This window comes from Bubalus bubalis, chromosome 5, assembly GCF_019923935.1.
Source record: "Bubalus bubalis isolate 160015118507 breed Murrah chromosome 5, NDDB_SH_1, whole genome shotgun sequence".
Taxonomy (NCBI): domain Eukaryota; kingdom Metazoa; phylum Chordata; class Mammalia; order Artiodactyla; family Bovidae; genus Bubalus; species Bubalus bubalis.
Window position 1 is genome coordinate 92,737,549 of NC_059161.1, and position 18,612 is coordinate 92,756,160.

An 18,612-nucleotide genomic window follows, 5' to 3' on the forward strand; every position below is an offset into this window, starting at 1 on the left:
TGTTTCTGTCACCATTAAAATAATTGGCTCCTACTTACTGAGTTTTACTTAGCATCATTATGATAATAGCCTTTTATACATTGTTACATTTAAATTTCACAACTGAGGCGCAGAGATTAGGTAACTTTCCTAATGTCATATAGCTAAATTCTAAAGCACTTTCCTATAACACCTTACTGTGTGTTATAATGGTAAATAAAAGCAAATCAGGATTTCAAATTCTATAAACAAAATAATACAAGTAAATTTAAACAGAATTCTCTTTCAAAAACAGAAAACAATAATACTAAAGATGATTTGTTTCTCGGAATTGGGATGAAAAGTAAGTTTCCCCCTCTATTCCTTTCAAATTTTCTCTAAAAGAGGCATGCTCCATTTGTTAGTTAAAAAGGTATTTTTTAACAAGTTAACCTATTAGTTAGGTAAAGAAATAAAATTTAGTAAAAAGTTAGAAAAATTAAATGGTAAATTTTATTGAAGTTATGAATGTCACTAAAATCTCTAAAATTTACATTTTTCAGTTTTGAATCATAGAGCTGAAAATATGATACTGGGCAAAAATACATGCAAGCAAATAGCTGAGCCAGCACATTTTAATTACTACTAATAAACAGCAACTAAATCAGATCAGTGAGCCTAGAATTATGAGATAAAATTTATGAGAAAAGCAAATTCTGAGAGACCACTGCCAAGAAATGCAATTAAAAAACCAAACATTACCCATTTGGCTATGGTTCTTATTCCTTCATCACTTCTACCCCCTCTTCTCCAGATGGTTTTTATTCCTTTCCTTCCTTCTTTTGCCAAAAGTTTCTTCCCACATTCCCAACGGGAATCATCCCTCCATACTTTAGTTCATGCATTCATTTGATGAATATTTATTGAGTACTTACGTGCTCTAGATCCTAGATACAGAAATGAAAGTGATACAGAAAGTGATGCTCTGAGATCATAATGTTGTAGGAGAGAACTATGTAAAAACGAGTAGATGCACTGTGACAGGCTTGGATAGAACATCTGAGCACATGATCTTAAAGATGCGTCAGTGTTTGTGAGATGGACAAAGGGGAAAAGGTTTCTATAACCAGCACCCAAGTCAAGATATAGAAGATAAATCAACCATACTTCAAAAACAAAAGCCATACCTATGTATGAACTTCCCTGGTGGCTCGGTGATAAAGAAACCACCTGCCAATGAAGGAGACTCTGGTTTGAACCCAGAGTCGGGAAGATTCCCTGGAGAAGGAACTGGCAGCTCCTTCCAGTATTCTTGCCTGGATGATCCCCAAAACAGAGGAGCCTGGCAGGCTACAATCCATGGGGTTGCAAAGAGTCAGACATGACTTAGTGGCTAAACAATAACAACAAAAATACCTCTCTCTATATATATATATTTAGGAGAGTAGCCTGGGCTAGAAATATTTTGAGGAAATGTCATGATTCTAATTGGGCTTCCCAGGTGGCTCAGCAGTATAGAATCTGCCTGCAATGCAGGATAGCAGGAAACGCAGTTCCAATCCCTGGATCAGGAAGATCCCCTGGAGGAGGACATGACAACCCACCCCAGTATTCTTGCCTGGAAACTCCCATGGACAGAGGAGCCTGGAAGGCTACAGTCCATAGGGTCACAAAGAGTCAGACACGACTGGACCAGGTTAGCACACACACACATCATTCTAATCATGATCACGACATAGTTTCTCACTTTTCAACCACTAATTTGATCTTTGCCACCATTGATTTTGCCTGTTCTAGAACTTAGAATCATATATACATACTCTTCTGTGTCTTCGCATAGTGCTTTTGAGATTCATCCATGTTATTGCTTATTATTAGTACTTCATTCCTTTTCATTGCTGAGTAGCAATAGCAAAATGTTGTGTATATCAATATATCATGGTTTATCAGTTTATCTGTAGATGGACATTAGAGTTTCACTCTGGAGAATTACAAGCATTCTTATATTAATGCATACCTTTTTGTGGACATGTTTTTCTCTTGAATAAATATCTAAGGATGAATTTCTAGGTCATAGGTTAGCTAGATGATAAACTTAACAAGAAACTACCAAACTATTTTCAAAGTGGCTATTCCATTTTGTGGGCTTCCCAGGATGAACAGGGAGGCCTGGCGTGCTGTGATTCATGGGGTCGCAAAGAGCCGGACACGACTGAGCGACTGAACTGAACTGAACTGAACAGGTAGTGCTAGTGAGAGAACCTGCCTGCCAATGCAGGAGATGTAAGAGACACAGGTTCAATCCCAGGGTCGGGAAGATCCCCTGGAGGAGGGCATGGGAACTCACTCTGGTATTCTTGCCTGGAGAATCCCATGGACTGGTGGGCTGTGGTCCATAGGGTCACAGAGAGTTGGACGTGAGTGAAGCAACTTAGCATGCAGGCGCACATACCATTTTGCATTTGCACTAACAGTTTAGGTGAGAGTTTCAGTTGCTTCACATCCTTCTTGTTGTTCAGTCACTAAGTCATGTATGACTCTGCAGCCCCATGGACTGCAGCACACCAGGCGCACATACCATTTTGCATTTGGCACTAACAATTTAGGTGAGAGTTTCAATTGCTTCACATCCTTCTTGTTGTTCAGTCACCAAGTCATGTATAACTCTGCAGCCCCATGGACTGCAGCACACCAGCCTTCCCTCTCCTTCAGTATCTCTCGGAATTTGCTCAAACTCATGTCCGTTGAGTTGATGATGCCATTTTCTTTGTTGTATAATTTAGCAGAATTCTCTGTTCTCTTTTTTTCTGTAAGTTGGTAGTTAGATCTAGAGGTTTGATTAGACTCAGATCCTTTAGCCAAAGAAGGTTTTCTTTTCTTTTGAGAGTAGAGGTTTACAGAACTACTTCGTACTGATTTTTTGTTCTCCCATCAGGGAGCACATATCATCCGATTGGCTTTGTGTGTGTGTGATGTTACCAGCTACTGATGCTCAGCGCCTAGCATCAAATCATTAGACTGGAAAACAGAACACCGGGGCACTGTCATAGACGCAGTTATGTACACACACATCCATTTCAACACACTTCTGGAAACAGACGGACCTCAGGCCCACTCTTGTCTTTTCTTTAACAACCTCATTGTCTCATTATTAACTTCTTGGACCTCTCTTGTTTGAAACTTCTCTTTTTTCTGTATGAAAACATGATGTGTATAATAAAAAGCGGTCACTGAAACTTAAAATAGCAACTTTCCAAAGGGAACACAATTATTTTAGAGGAGAGACAAGAATGAACTAAGAGGAAAGAAGCCTTTATAAGATATGTCACAAAGAAAGGTGTATCTGAGCTCAGTACACACTTAAATCTGAATCCACCCAGAGAAAATTTATGTCATGAAGGTGACTTTTTAGAGCTATCAAACATTTGAAGCTTGAAAAATTAGTACAGGAAAAAGAAAACCCTTAAAATGCCCCTCATTTTAAAGTTTTCTGCATGAAAACTCAGTATTCACTCACGTGTTTTTTAAGAATGTCAAATTTGAATGGGAGAAGGAGCAATTTGAATTTTTGTTTTGTTTCCTTTCTTCATGAAGTGTGTATTTTATCTTAAACCAGTTCAGCAATGCCATTACATTCTGGGGTCAGGCCGGGCAGCTGTGTGCCATTTGACCTAACAACTTAGAGACTTCTGAGTGACAGTGATAATCTGCTGTCCCCTAGGAGTGTTCTGATGTCTGTCACAACATGAAAGGTATTCATTTAACAGAGACACAACAGAATCAGATAAACAAGGCACGTGTATCTGACTGATTGCAAGGACTGGGGAGAGAAGTTTCCTCTCATTCAATTAACGATAAAAAATATTTACACCAAGTAGAATTGAAATCGGGCTATCCTCTCATCCCATAGTGTGGGGGTTAGGAAGGGGGTTCTTTTATTTTAAGACCTTATTGAAGAGATATAATCCACATGGTGTATGATTCACACACTTAAAAGTATCCAGTGCAGTGTTGTTTAGTATATTCATAGGGTTATTCTACTACCACTACCATCTAATTTTAGAACATTTTCATCTCTCCTAGAACCAACACTATGCCCATTAGCTGTCACTTCCCATTCTCTGCACCCCCTAGCTTCCCTCAGCCCCAACCAACCACTATTTACTTTGTTGATAGATTTGCTTGTCTTGGCCAGTTACTTTTTAAATGTTATTCATAATCTGTTCTACTAAAATCCTTTTCTTTATTTTTTTACATTACCATAAGAACAAGAACAACAGAATGGAGCCCTCAAAAACATGAAAGGGTCTCAAAAAATTGTAGCAGGGTTTCCCACAAAAATGTTACAGTCAGTAGCATCTGATGGTTTAAATAAATAATTGTCAAGCAGTGAAGCTGTGGGAAGAAGACAGATTACAGTATCATTTGAGTCAGATGCCAATGATTTTAAATATAAACTTGAAACAGGCCTGAGCTGCCGAACCTTTTCTTGCTCTTAAGAACAGCAGTTTTTGCAACCAGGATTATTTGCAAATTCAAATGCTAACTTCACTGCTTACCAACTCTATGTCTCTGGGCAAATAACAGGAGGTTTGTAAACTTTCGTTTCCTCATCTGTGGTATGAGAACAATGATGGTTCCAATCTCATCAAGTTAGTGTGGAGAGGCGCGTATGCAGAGCCTTTAGACACACATGATAAGTGCTCAGCAAATGTTAGAGCCAAGCATAGCACATAGTAACTGCTCAGCAAATTTAGTTGTTGTCTTTTTACCACTTCTGCTCATAAGAACTCAATAATCCTGGTTAAATTCCACAACGGAATGCTTGGGTATACCAACTTTTCACTTGCCACACGTGATTGATATTTTCAAAATCTCTACTCAAAGAAGCTTTCTGACATGAAAACAATGGATTTGAATTTAAGATACTGTAACTTAGGGAAAAACACCATCGATCAAGTATGATTAATAAAGCTATAGATTAGCCTTCGGTTGCTTTAGAACGATGTGTTCCATGAATAGTAAAAGTGTTAATTTATTATTCTCACCTAACATTCGTGTAACAGATTTTCCTTTTCTAAATTAAAAGAAAAAATTAACAGCAATGAAAAAAAGCTTATATAATGGTAAATATTATACATGTCCAATAAAATAAAGAATAGATTAGAGCATTATAAACTACATATAATCTCTTCTAGTTGAAATGTTTAACTAAGATCTTTAATATATGACTTTTAAATCTGTGCGTGTGAACTGAAGTTGTGATTTGGTTCTGTGTCCATAAATTAAGGCAATGTGACCACCAACAAATGATTCCATTGCCCTTTCTTTAACTCTAGTATGAAATGGCTTTGGGTAATAGACTGATGTGTTAGATAATTTTATTTTTCAGTAATTATTGTGCATTTTCTGTTCTTTTGAAAAGTGTGGTGCTAAATATTATGATGTCCCAATCAGATGACTCATGATACACAACATTTTCATACTCCGGAAATGTTAACACATTACAGTCCTTGCCTTGAAAATATTAAAGAATGAATCACAAACAACACATTTTCATTTTCCTTTGACCCTGTGAGACAATTTAAACAATGTGGTTTGCATGCAGCACCCTGTGGCCCTCAGAGGCCTCCACATTGTCCATTTATGTCTACATTTTAACCCCAGGCTTTACTCCTCTTGGCATTGTTTACTATTTGCATGAAAATGTGTGTGTGTGTGTGTGTTTTTTTCTTTGCATGACAAGTCATCCGTAATGTTGGAGTTAAATGTCTAACATACTTTGCAATATCACATGTCATCAATTCTTACATGATATTTTTTTCTTTTATTTTCAGTTACTGAAGTGTAAATATGCTTGAAATGTAAAAGTGGCATGAAACTGGAGTGATGCAAGAATATTTAATGTTCCTTTAAGAACTTACCATTTTTTAGCTGGGAAAATTTGGGGGGCGTTCCCAGCCTTGTCTTTGGACACCAGTCCCTCAATTACAAATTATGATAAAACTATTCTGAACACAAGTGCTGTCAGTAGAGTAATATATTCTGAAGTGATACTTTTTTTTCCCCATGAGAATGCTTTTCTAGTTCTTGAATATGAAGTATAAAATGTGTCCCCTAATTTCAGAATTTATTAGATATTTGATTTATTGGTTTCCTTAAAGCCTTCTTAATAGTACATAAAATTTAGCTCAACTGACTTTGGTGAAATCTCCTAGTAACTAAAAACGTAACGAGTTACTGAATGACAGCACCAACATTTTAGTGCTTTGCTGCTGCTGCTAAGTCGTGTCAGTCGTGTCCGACCCTGCGTGACCCCATAGACAGCGGCCCCCCAGGCTCCCCCGGTAGTGCTTTAATGTTTTCTAAATGAACATAACTATCAAAATGGATATTTGATATAGGAGTGCATGAATATACAAAGAAAATAAGTTATTTACAATGTTTTGTCAAGCATATAATTCATAAGAGCACATAACTTTTCCAGCCAATGGGCTGAAAAATACCGTTCTCTCCAAGTAGTCACCCTGCTGGCTCTGCATTTATTCCTGCCAGCTGCCATTGCTAAAATCATGTTAGATACCCCTTGTCAAATTACCTTCAGTCTTTGGCACATTAATACCTATGTAGTTACAAATCTTGTTTCTTGGAGAGAGAGAGAGAGACACTCAGAGCCAAATTGGTCAAATAAGCTGGCAAATGTATTTGTAAATGATATGTGAATATAAAATTACCAAGATGTACATGGCTTCTAGAAATGACTGAGAACATGTTTCCCAAAGAAGAAGCCCAGAAAGCATTTCCATAAGAGCAACAATGGGAATAAATGAAATTTTCTTAAGGAGTCTTTTCAGGCAAGCATCTGATATTCACTTGAAGAAAACAAGTTCTGATACGTGTATTCTGTTATGTCTATCTGTATTGCTTTAAATTCCACCTCATTTAAGATAACAGTGGTTTTCATTTTTAAGGCCAGTTCTTCCATTATTTTTTATCATATCAGAATATAGATAAGTGGCCATTATATCTCCCTTCCTTGAATGAATATCAGGTTACTGCCTCATTAGCAGCAATTGTAATAGGTTTTGGTTGATGGTGTCCTGACTGTCACCAGCAAGCTCCGTGTTATTGGCAACCGACTCAGCCTCTCTGTGCCTCTGGCCCCCTGCCTACGAAGGAGGGCTTGAAGCTCAATTATCTTTAAAATCTCTTTTGATTGAAAATATAATACTATAATTATCATCTATCTGTGTGAGAACTATAATTATCATATATCATAAATCCACACACATCTCTGAGGTTTTAATTAAATTCAAACTGAAGTAACTCAAATTCATGTTATCAAAAAAGATACCTAGACACTGGTGTGTCCAGTGTTTCTAATAGAGTCCTTTCTACCTGATGATGATGATGATGATCAGGATGACATTTGTGTATCACTTTGTGTTTACACTGCCTTATGTGAGTCTCACAGCCTAAGAGCTGCTCTCGCGATCCTCATGATACAGATGAAGAAGACGCTGAGGTTCAGAGAGATTCACTTGCCTGTCTAAGGTGTTGAACTAGCAAGTTTCAGAGCTGGACAGAGACTCTGGGTCTTCTACTTCTAATTTAATACTCGTCTCCTCCATCATCATTTACCTGCAACCAGTCTTTTATTTACTTAGGAGATGGTTTTTCCAAAGTGTCATTATTCGGAATTTACACTCCTGGAAACTAAACTCTGCTTGAAGGGGCCCTCCCACACCCCTTTAGACTATCCACTTGCGTCACGACAGCTCTCTCTGCTTTTACAGACTAGTTGTTTTGTCAGCATGAGTGTGACAACAATTAGACGTCCCCTGTTTTTGCCCCATGCCTTTTCTCCTTCACAGTCATTCAATGACAAGCGTAAAAAGAGCTTCATCTTTTCACGAAAATTCCCATTCTACAAGAACAAGGAGCAGAGTGAGCAGGAAACCAGTGATCCTGAACGTAAGTAGATTCTCGAAGAGAATGTCACCTGCAACACAAGAGAAAAAAAAAATCCTTCACGGGCAACACGCATGACGTAGGCTGCCCCACGCCACACGCCTAGGCAAACAAACACGGCAGGCAGGCAGGTCAGGGCTTACTACTGTGACCAGTGTTTGCCTGCAGTCTGGATCCTTCCCTGGACGGAGCTCTTTTTTCTACAGAATGCATTGGAAAGGGACCTGAGGAAGCGGGGGACTTCGCTTCCAAACAGCATTTTTTTATCTGTGACCAAGACTGTGTCTGGTTCACCTTTTCTATCATGCAACTCTCCAAGGGCTTGAGACAACTTCTTTTCTGGACAGAAACCTTAGATTCCATTGCCACATGTATTGTTGTGGAGTGCTAGCTAACTGGGAGTGATCAAATTCCCCTCTATCAGTTACTAGCATTTGTTCCCTCTCCCTCACAGTGAGCTTATCTTGGGGTAACTGAGCTTATTCTTATGTTCAGTCTAAGCATTGGCCGTGAATCTTGGAATGGATCCTTGGTCTCAGCGGTACGTCGCTGTGGCAATATTGACAGTGGGTAAAAACGGCTCTTGTTGACTCTTTATCTTTTTCATGACAACCTTCTGCTTAAACCTTTCGAGTTGCAATGCGAATCCTCAAGTCTCAGCCCAGGGAGTTTGGGGTGAGATTTGTTTCCTAAGAAGAGAGCGAGGGATCCAGACTGCTCCGGCAACACGGTCTGTCATGGTAGTATCCGTTTCAACTCCACTGACTTCTTCCTTCCTCTTCCGTGGCTGTTCTCCCTCTCTCATTGCTCTCTCTGGGGACTTCCATGCAGGACATCCCCGGATTAGGTGACGACGGTTATGGAACAAAGACTCTGAGTAAGTTCCCAGGAATGGTCACTGTAACTTTTCTTTTCTTTTTCTTTCCTTTTGAGTTTGGCTTTTGTTCCTTTTCTCGAGGGCCTTTTCACTCCTAGCATGCACAAGATACGAGTTTTATTTGTTACCTAGCTGTGAATGCTCCTACCAAGTAATTTTCAACTGTTTTGTTCTGCATGTCAGCATTTAAAAACAAAGTGTCTCAGGCACTGTAACTTCCGTTGCAGTTCACACCTTCCCTTTCTGGCCGTGCGATGTGACCAACATGGTCCTGATGCCAGCCGTGGCATCCTTGCTCTGTCGCCTAGTACCTCCCAGGGAGCAAGAAGCCATGTTGAAAGAAAGGGCGAGTTCAATGCTCTGGAACAGGAAAGCAGAAATGTATTTTATGTTCTCTCTTCTGGCTTTTCATGTAGACATATTTAATGACCTTGCCAAATTCCATAATTGGGTTATACTTTGCTATTAGTAAAGGAGCTACTTTATAGTCAAAAGGAACATGCATTCTCAAAAAGTAAATATTAAGCTATTTGATCTTCCATGAATAATTCCTTGCTATTAACTTTGACTGATTTTTTTTTCTGACTTGCAGTGATCCTGCTTGAAACGTTTGTATGATAAAGTTTTAGATATATATTAATATGTTTTTCTATCGGTGATTTATTACTGCATTGCATAACCAGATCTTCATTTTATAGCTTAGAGTGGAAATTAAAGTATATTAAACTAAAATTTTTCTAGTTATTAATGCCTTTATTCTGTGTCTCACTGCACTAATAAAAATAACAATTCTGTGTTTTAATATACTATGATTTTTCTGTCTTTGACACTAACCCCATTGTGTAGGCACCAATGAAATAAGAACCATTTGTGTCTTTCGCAGCTGCATCACATGTTCATTTTTGTTTGTTTTGTTTTAATTTAACAGCTATGGGCAATATTTTTAGAAGCCGTTCATTTCATTGCTAAGAAACAAAATAACATTGAGCTGGACTTTGTTTTCAAGAGCTGGTTATATAACCCTGCGTAATGATACCCTTCATCCTTCAAATTGTTAATTTGGATTTTTTTTTAAGATATGTATATTTAGAAAATAAAATCTGATCAAGAATAACTGCTGATCTCCTTAAAGATGAAAACTTTATCTTTGAGTCTCTATACAGAATATGTCTTGAAATTTTTCTTGAATTGGTGGCTGAAATTCAAGTGTTGATTTCAACATTATCCAGTTAGCATCAAGTACCACCAGGGAGAATTTCTAAATTTTCTGTGGGGTTGGGTAGTGTTTTAATATATTGTTAATAAATGAACATCTCTTGCTGTTGGAGAGTCAAAAGTCTGTGATGCCTTTTTAAGTCCAGAGTGATGCCCTTTTAAATCTGAAGGTTTATTTACTCTCCAAAATTGAATATATTACACTAGGTAAAGTTATCTGCCAGTTAACACTACTGGTGGCCGTAATTTAGACTTTAGCTGGAACATATTTTTAATTTCTTTTCACCTGCAAAATAGAAAAATTCTGTTAAACAATATCTTAACATTAAGAGAGATTGGTTGTTAAATAAACAGCCATATGGTTCTAAATTTTTCTAGTGTAGCTTCATTCTGAATTATTTTAAAAGTGAAAATCAAAAACAAAAAAAAACTGTCATCTTCAAATGAAGGTGCTTGAGATAATCACGCTCATGAAGATAAGCCATTGTTGGGTATGTGCTTTGACTTTTCAGTAACAAGACAGATTTGCACTGATTCATCATACTTACTTTCCTAGTGCCCCTTTGCACTTGTAACATGTGTACCTAAATTAATAATGCAGTTCTCATCGAACACCCACACAAAAAGAAATGATTCCAGTCAATTTAACCCATGCTTTAATTTTCATTAGTTTCATGCTCTAAAATCAGTCCAGCCAGGATGCGTTAACTAACTCAATTGTAGAAGTCGTTTCACAATCCATGCGTGTATCACATCATCACATAGTGTACTTTAAAATACATGACAATTTTATTTGTCAATTATACCTTAATGATGCTAAAAAATGAAAATTAAATCATCCAACTGGCAAGAATCTATAATAGCAACTACATTTCAAAGCACTTTTTTTAACTGTTAGAGAATAACGTTATATATTCTTTTCTTTTTTTCTAAAGATTTTGCAACAGTTGTCCCTTTTTTAAAAGCTGAAGGTATTGCTAATGATCTTCACAGATCAAATAGTCACGTATTCTTCATTCAGTTAGCCTGATATACAAAGAAGTGGATAAATTGATGGATTTATCTTCTGTAACTTAATAAATAGTACAGATAAATTATTTTGGAAATAAAAACCCTAAATCTGGCACATAATCAGTACATCCCCCTGCTATTCTAGTTAAACTGTGTTTTGTGGAAAAAAAATTTGAAATATCACTGTATACTTGTACAGTCATTCAATCAGAGTTAAAAACATGCTTTGTGCCAGAACCTGTGCTTGGTATTAGACCATTTATCTTCTGCCTGTTCTAATTCCTCCAGAACCTGAACCTAAGAGCTATCCAAGCAAAAATCTTAAAAACAAGGAAATATTGAACTGATTCATAAAACACTTTTCAGTGACTCATTTCTTCCTCCAAGGTTTCCTACATACTCAATGAAGCAGGAAACTTCTTCAACAATCTCTTTCATCTTGTGAATTAGTTTAGGGAGTATTTAAATAGAAATAAAATGAAAGGGATTCCAGGGAGGGATCAACTGGAAATTTGAAATGCAATATTCCTGCAAAATGCCTAACAGCAAAATAAAGCAACAAAAAGCCTGTAAGAAACCAGTCCTTACCCACCAGAAGCTCCTGAAATTATAATCAGGAACATCCAGTTCAGACACATTGACCTTTGTAACAAGAATCTGGAAAATCAGAGCTACACGAATGGGTCAAAGTATTTATAAAAAGAGAAGTGCTTAGATGGAAAGTATGCATTTTTTATAATTAAACATACTTTCCTATTTGCTAATAAAAATAAGACACAGCAATCAAGCAGTAGCTCCCCAGAAAATAAAGTTTTCATCTTCATCTTATCTGAATTTTCTTAATGCGTCTCCTCTGCAGCCTTACTTGCCTTTCGCTCACATTTCTAGTAGCCTTGCATGGTATTTCTTTAAGTTCTGGCTGCTCTCCAATGCTTGGTATCTCTTTAATTTGCTGTGCTGTTCTTGCAGAACATGTTTCTTCTAATGCCAGCGATAGCGAAAGTAGCTACCGTAAGTTATTGCTTTGGTTTGTGATTCTTTTCTTTGCAACTGCCCCCTTGCCTGTGGTATTCATTTCAGATTTTTGCTGCTGTTTTTCAATTGCTGCCCTTTATCATCCTCATCCAAAGCAAATGGCTTGAAATGAAATCATCATTTGATGTGGAAAGATACAAAAGACACGAGGGCCATGGGTGAACTAGTGTCATGTGTACAAGGTTGTGGAATTGCTAATAAATTATTCCAGCCTCAGCTGGCTGTGGCCTGGTGATGCAATTCTCCTACAGAAGGTGGGGACAAACATTTTTTTTGGATTTTGACATTCTGTCCTCCAAAATAGTTTATACACCCTGCAGAAAGGTTGAAAAGTCATCATGGTTTTATTTTCCTTTTCATTTTGCCTTTTCCTTTCTGTGCCTGGCTCCCCTTTGCAACAGAAAGCCTGATAAATTACAGTGTTCCTTTTATATGAGTATGAACCTTGTATATCTCTTCTCTCCTTGATTAATATTTTGAGATAGATACTGTGTTATATCTAACTTTAAATTTTGATGGTTGGGAAGAGATGAAAAAGTTTCATCCTCTAATGTTGAAGGAACTCGCATTTTCTTTAAAAGTGAACAATCTTGGATCAGAAAGCTTAACTGAAAAGGTAGGTAACTATTTAAAAATTATTTCTGATTTTTGTTTGGTCACCTCAAGCCATTTGCTGAGTGATAAAAGAATATTCACCAAATGCCAATCACATCCTTTTTTCTGTTCTGGTGGTTTCTTACCACGTACAGGTTTTTGGTGACTAAAATAAGTACATTTATTACTCTTATCCTTGCAATTTCGATATTTACTTTGTACTCAGTGAAATGGGTTACTCAAAAAGTGACTACTGATTTAGAAAATTGCAGGCCCAATACTTATGACCCTCAGCTACCAAGACAGAAATCAGTTGGAGGTTTTTGGTTTTGGTTTGGGGTTTTTTGTTTTGTTTTGTTTTTGGTCTTTTTGCTTGTATTAATTGAAGATAAGCATAGAAGAACAGAATAACTTTTATTTTTGTTTTTTCCACTACAGCATGGTAATTTATAAAACCATGCCCCTTTTTGAGGTGGAGTGCCAAATAGTGTTCTTGAAGTGTGACAAGTTCAATCTGGATCTTGAGAAAGGCTCTAGATAATCAAATTGGTGGGGAAATAGGGGGGGAAAGGGTACAAGAGAGGAAAGATGACAGATGGAGGGAGTAGGGGCCACAGGAGGCAGATGAAGCATGCCACAGAATGAAATGAATAAAAGTTGCGATGAGATACCTTTGATCAACCAAATATTAGAACCCCCTCATTTGCTTCCTCAATGGAATGATAAGTCCTGTTGATGAATTAAAGCTTTCTTATTTTTAACATGATCTTTAACATCTTCACAGTCTTCCTACTCTTATACTTTTATGATTATCCAAATTGGGAAAATATTTGCCTCTCCCATATCTTCATTTGGTTCTAAAACAAAGAAACCTGGCTGGTTAAGAAGTGACCAAAGGCTGTCTTTCCTGTGCCTGAGTTACCGACAATTCAGTATTAGGAAAATATAACTTATTTGTTGGGTTTCATGGAGACCCTTGGCCCTAATTTCTTGGATGTTCAGTTTTCAGTTTTTAAGTGTTGTGCTTCCATCCTGTAGAAACAGAGAAATGGAAAACATCAAATTTTGTTCTTGCAATCCCTTCTATGGAACGTATACTTTCCACAAACGTATACTTTTATGGAACTACCTTTTCCTTCAGAAATCCGTGTTTAGAATATTTCAGAGGCCTTCCTCTTCTTCAGAGATGAGCATGTTCTTTCCAGAATCATTGTTATAAAAATTGCACCAAGGCTTTCAGCTGTTTGACAAGTTTTTGATTGCAGTGCTCCAGGTTGACATCAATAATTCTTTTCACTCTCAAATAGTAGGTGCACATAAAGGTTTATTGAGTGAATAAAGGAAACACTTGCAAACAGCTTAAATTATCTATGAGAAGAGAGAAGAGTTGGAACTGTACTATTACTAGAGAAAATGTGGAGTCTAATAGTCTGTATTAACTTGAATCTCCTCTGAGGGTACAGAAAGCTAGCCATTCAAATTGCTTTCTTTACAAATGAAAAAAGGTAAGAAGAGCCTTGTCATAGCTTAGTGAAAGTGAAGTCGCTCAGTCGTGTCCGACTCTTTGCTACCCCGTGGACTGTGGCCCCCAGGCTCCTCCGTCCATGGGATTCTTCAGGCAAGAATACTGGAGTGGGTTGCCATTTCCTTGTCCAGGGGATCTTCCCAACCCAGGGATCGAACCCAGGTCTCCCACATTGCAGGCAAATGCTTTAACCTCTGAGCCACCAGAGGAGAAAAAAAATGGATATTTCTTTTTCCAGGATAGAATATGAGGAATTACAGAGGACTGTTTCTTAGTTCATTCAGCAGCCCCTCTATGGCATGCTCTCTCAGGCACCTTAAGACTCAATGTAAGTCTCAGTGAACTCTGGAACTCAGCACAGGTAAAGAGGGAGAGCGATCAGTACGTTAAGAAAGCATAAAGTATGGCCGTTCGTAGCATAAAAGCCATGCCCGAGAATAGTGGGGCTTCAGAGATAATTTCAGAGGAGGGGACTTTGAGCTGAGCTTTGCAAAGATGAGGCACTTGCTAGCTAAGTAAAGTTGAAGAAGAAACTCAACAGGAAAGGCATTGGCGTGACCAAAGACACAAAGGCTTGGGACAGACAGTTTTTCCAAAAAGTACAGTTTCAAATCAAACCAGGCTGGATTTTTCTATTGAATTCCTGGCTTTTGCTATAATTATGACTTTTATATTTTATAAATAGCAGTGTAGACAAAATAACACCTTTTTTCACTCATTTTCATCTTTTTTTTTTTTTTTTTTTTTTTAACTCTTAGAACCATTCCATGTCTGCTCAGGACAAAATGGCTAAAAAAAATAGTGGTTAGAAAGACTGGCAGGCTTCCCAGGTGGCACTAGTGGTAGGAGACATGAGACAGGGGTTCAATCCCTGGGTCAAGAAGATCCCCTGGAGGAGCGCATGGCAACCCACTCCAGTATTCTTGCCTGGAGAATCCCCATGGACAGAGGAGCCTGGTGGGCTACAGTCCACAGGGTCACAAAGAGTCAGGCATGACTGAAACAACACGCACACACAGAAAGACGGGCCCAGGCCTGGGTGTTACATTCTGGAGTTACAGATTGTGCCAGCCTTACTCGAAAACCTCAGATATTTTCTGAGATACGTATACATGCACATGAATTTACACCAACCTCAATTTCTAATAAATAGCTCAGACCTTTGATGCACCATCTCAAGAACTATAGCATATTTTTTTCCAAAGTCCAGCTATACTGAGCACTAGCTACACTGCAGTTTAACAATGTACATTGTCTAATAACACAAAGTGCTATCTCATAACTACCGTAACTATGGGCTGATTCCAGATTTCTGTCAACAAAGTAATATAATAAAATGCAGGTTTGTGCTTGTTTTGTATCATACCTTTGAACTGCCCTTATATGCGACGGTAATAAAGATCAATTAGCCGTAATGGAGACCTTGCACATCTCTACAAGCTGAAGACCTGCCTTCCTTAAAGCCCAGTAGAGCTCTGTTATTATGGGTATGGGAGAGCTGATGATTATCCTCCTAACCCATTGGTGCTCAGCAGTTAAATAGGATTTTCAAACCAAGGATCTTAAAAAATGAGCTGAGTGAAACTGAGATGCTGAAATGAAAAGATCTCAGACTTTCCCTCTGGAATCAGTCGGAATGGTGCCCATATTCTCCTTTTTCCACTCTTCTCAAGTATTGGCCTTATATTTCCTCAAGTTCTTACAGAGCAATTTTATTACATATAGTATCTCATTTGATTTCTGCAACAAAATTATGAAATATACCTTATATTTGTACCCCGTTAACTGATGAAGAAGCTGAAGTTCCAAAGAGCTACGTTTCACTAATACCATGTCCCTGCAAGTCCAATCAAGATATTTTAATTCTGAAACTTAGACATTTTCACTATTCCCTGTGCTTTGTAATCCAAGCTTCTTCACGTTTTAGCTAGTACATTTCAACCATACCACCTATCAAATTAATTGGCTGTCCCTGGTGGTTCAGCAGTAAAGAATCTGCCTGCCAATGCAGGAGATTTGGGTTTGATCCCTGGGTTGGGAAGATCCCTGGAGGAGGAAATGGCAACCAGCTCCAATATTCTTGCCTGGGAAATCCCATGGACAGAGGAGCCTGGCAGGCTCCAGTCCATGGGAGTGCAGAGTCAGAAATGACTTAGTGGCTAAACAACAACAATCAATACAAGCAGCAATATTTACATAACATTAACTGTGAACTAAGCCTGATTTTAAGGACTCTATATATAGTAACAGATTTAATCTGAAGATCCTTTGAAGACACTGAATAAGTAATTCACTACGTGACCTTGAAGAAATCACTGAACATTTTTGAACCTTAGTTCTCTCCAATGTAAATGACTAGCTTGGATTAGAAAAGAGATACAGGAAACAGATTTTAATCAAGACTGCCCTTTAATAGCTTCCTGAGGAACTATACTGAAAAGTGTTGAGACCAAGTGAGGCTCAGCAGTAATTCAGGCAATGATCACTGTGATGCGTGTCGAGGGTCCGTAAGGGAGAGTGAAGTCATGTTCCAGACTCTCCATCCATAAACCACGTTAACTCCAAACCCTTTCTTAGCACTAACATTCTGTGGTTCTAGGAAGCTAGTTTATTCTTTGTAATTATCCAATGCAGGCCCTAAACACTAAATTTAGACCACTGAATGCCCTGCCACTGGTCTTCACTTCCCTCGTCTCTCTTTTCTAGTTTGGAAAAAAGTTCTAAAGAAAAACACCTTGTTTTTCCTTATCATGAGAGCATATGAGGGCCTTACTCCGAACCCCTCTTACTGTGACTTGCTTCCAGTTTAAAGACAGTGTTTTCTGGAGGTTGTAACAACAGGCTCTGCGAAGTCTCTGCCGGCCGCAGGCGGCCACCCCCAGCTCTGTGCCACGCGCCCCTTCCAGCCGAGCGATTTCCAAAACAAGACCAAGTAATTGTTTGTACCCTTGTGTCAGCTGTTATTTCTAAGTGCCAACACCTCCTGAGCAAAAAATAGAAAAACTACTAAGGATGACTACTTTTTGGAGATGACACAGCAGCATTAAAAAAAAAAAAAAAAAAAAAGAGTTAGGGTTTGCAAATGGAGCATCTTATGGCCTGTCAGTAACTCTGACCAGGTTCAGCTCCCTTCTCTACCACCCACCATTTTTGTTCACCTGTGAGTTCTGCCTCTACATCCCAGCCCCCACAGAGAATTCTGCACCTCTGACCTTTTTGCGACTGTGCCGTATACTCAGCGAGGAGTCAGAAAAGATGTGGTTTTTAATCTTGACTCTACTACTTACTGAGGAAACAGGCCCTGTCTCCGAGCCTCAGCTTCTTCATCTGTAAAGTGCAGATCATCAGAGCACCTACCTCAAAAGAAATGGCTGTGAGAAATACGAAGCAATGGCTGCAAAAGCCTTTTATAGCCTGTAAAGCGCTATGCAGACATGAATTAGCTTTCCTTCATTGCTGTGACTTTTTTTCTCCCCCTTGTAATCTCCTTCCCATTACCCCTTGGGCTTTTCATTCTTGAAAGTGAAAATTGGTTTTGGGCTCTGAGTTCACAGCTATTGTGTAATACCAGCTTCCACAGCACCCCTGTGGGCTTCCTTACTGGTCCCTGGTTGTCACACAGTCATTAGAATTGGGATTAGTGTTGACTTCAGGCACGCTTGTCGTCTCTGCTGTCTGCCAGTCTTACTGCTCAGAACAAGACCTGTGCTTCCTGTAGGTTAGACGTAAACCAGAAAGCAACAGGTAAATGAAGAACTACAGAACTCTGTTCTAGCAAAGTTAATCTAAGCTATGTTGCTTTGTCCTAGTTTTTTAAATCATGCATTATACATACTGACACCAAATATTTTATTTAAGGTTTGCCTTTAGAATGTCCCATCAGAACGATTTGCAAGGCCATGGAAAGAGATTCTCCCGGAACACGAGGTGTTCTCTTTATTTAGGGGAAACCACACTTCCCCAAAGGAAAGCATATAGACAGAAACACAAAGCAGAACCTATCTTTGGCTTCATTGCTCATCCTGACTCGTACCACTAAAAGCAGAATGCAAATTCATTGGTCTCTTTCTTTATGTTAAGTACTGAGGACACCTTGGATAACTGTGGTATGGGGTGCCCAGTCTGGTGCAGAGAGATAAGTATCACTTGATATTTATTCTTTTTTTGCATTTAAAAAGTTTGCAAATTTTTCAAGTATTTCTGTAACTGACATTTATTGTAATTATCTAAAGCCCTGAAAGAGAAGTTAAATTCAACCATAAATGTGGGAAAGTAGCTCCATAGCATATTCTGTCACCTGATATTTAAAACCTGTTATCCCATGGGCAGGAGTCCCCTCTCACATATTAATCATTCAGGGAGATTTCTCCTGAAAGTTAGCATGACATTACAGAGTTGGTCTGCCATGCTTCTATCTCTAAAGCTA

At 38.4% G+C, this 18,612-nt stretch overlaps 1 protein-coding gene across 35 annotated transcripts in view; it reads left to right on the plus strand.

The window, feature by feature from the left end:
* DLG2 (discs large MAGUK scaffold protein 2) overlaps positions 1-18,612 on the plus strand; it is a 2,352,634-nt gene that overhangs the window by 2,311,151 nt on the left and 22,871 nt on the right. For 20 of the 35 annotated variants that reach the window (XM_045165939.1, XM_045165929.1, XM_045165926.1 and 17 more), the window contains 2 exons: positions 7,833-7,932; positions 12,002-12,043. In XM_045165939.1, coding sequence (XP_045021874.1) covers positions 7,833-7,932; positions 12,002-12,043 — 142 coding nt within the window. Of the gene's footprint in view, positions 1-7,832; positions 7,933-8,760; positions 8,807-12,001; positions 12,044-18,612 lie in introns of all 35 variants that reach the window. The other 15 variants (XM_045165935.1, XM_045165940.1, XM_045165938.1 and 12 more) reach the window with 3 other exon arrangements.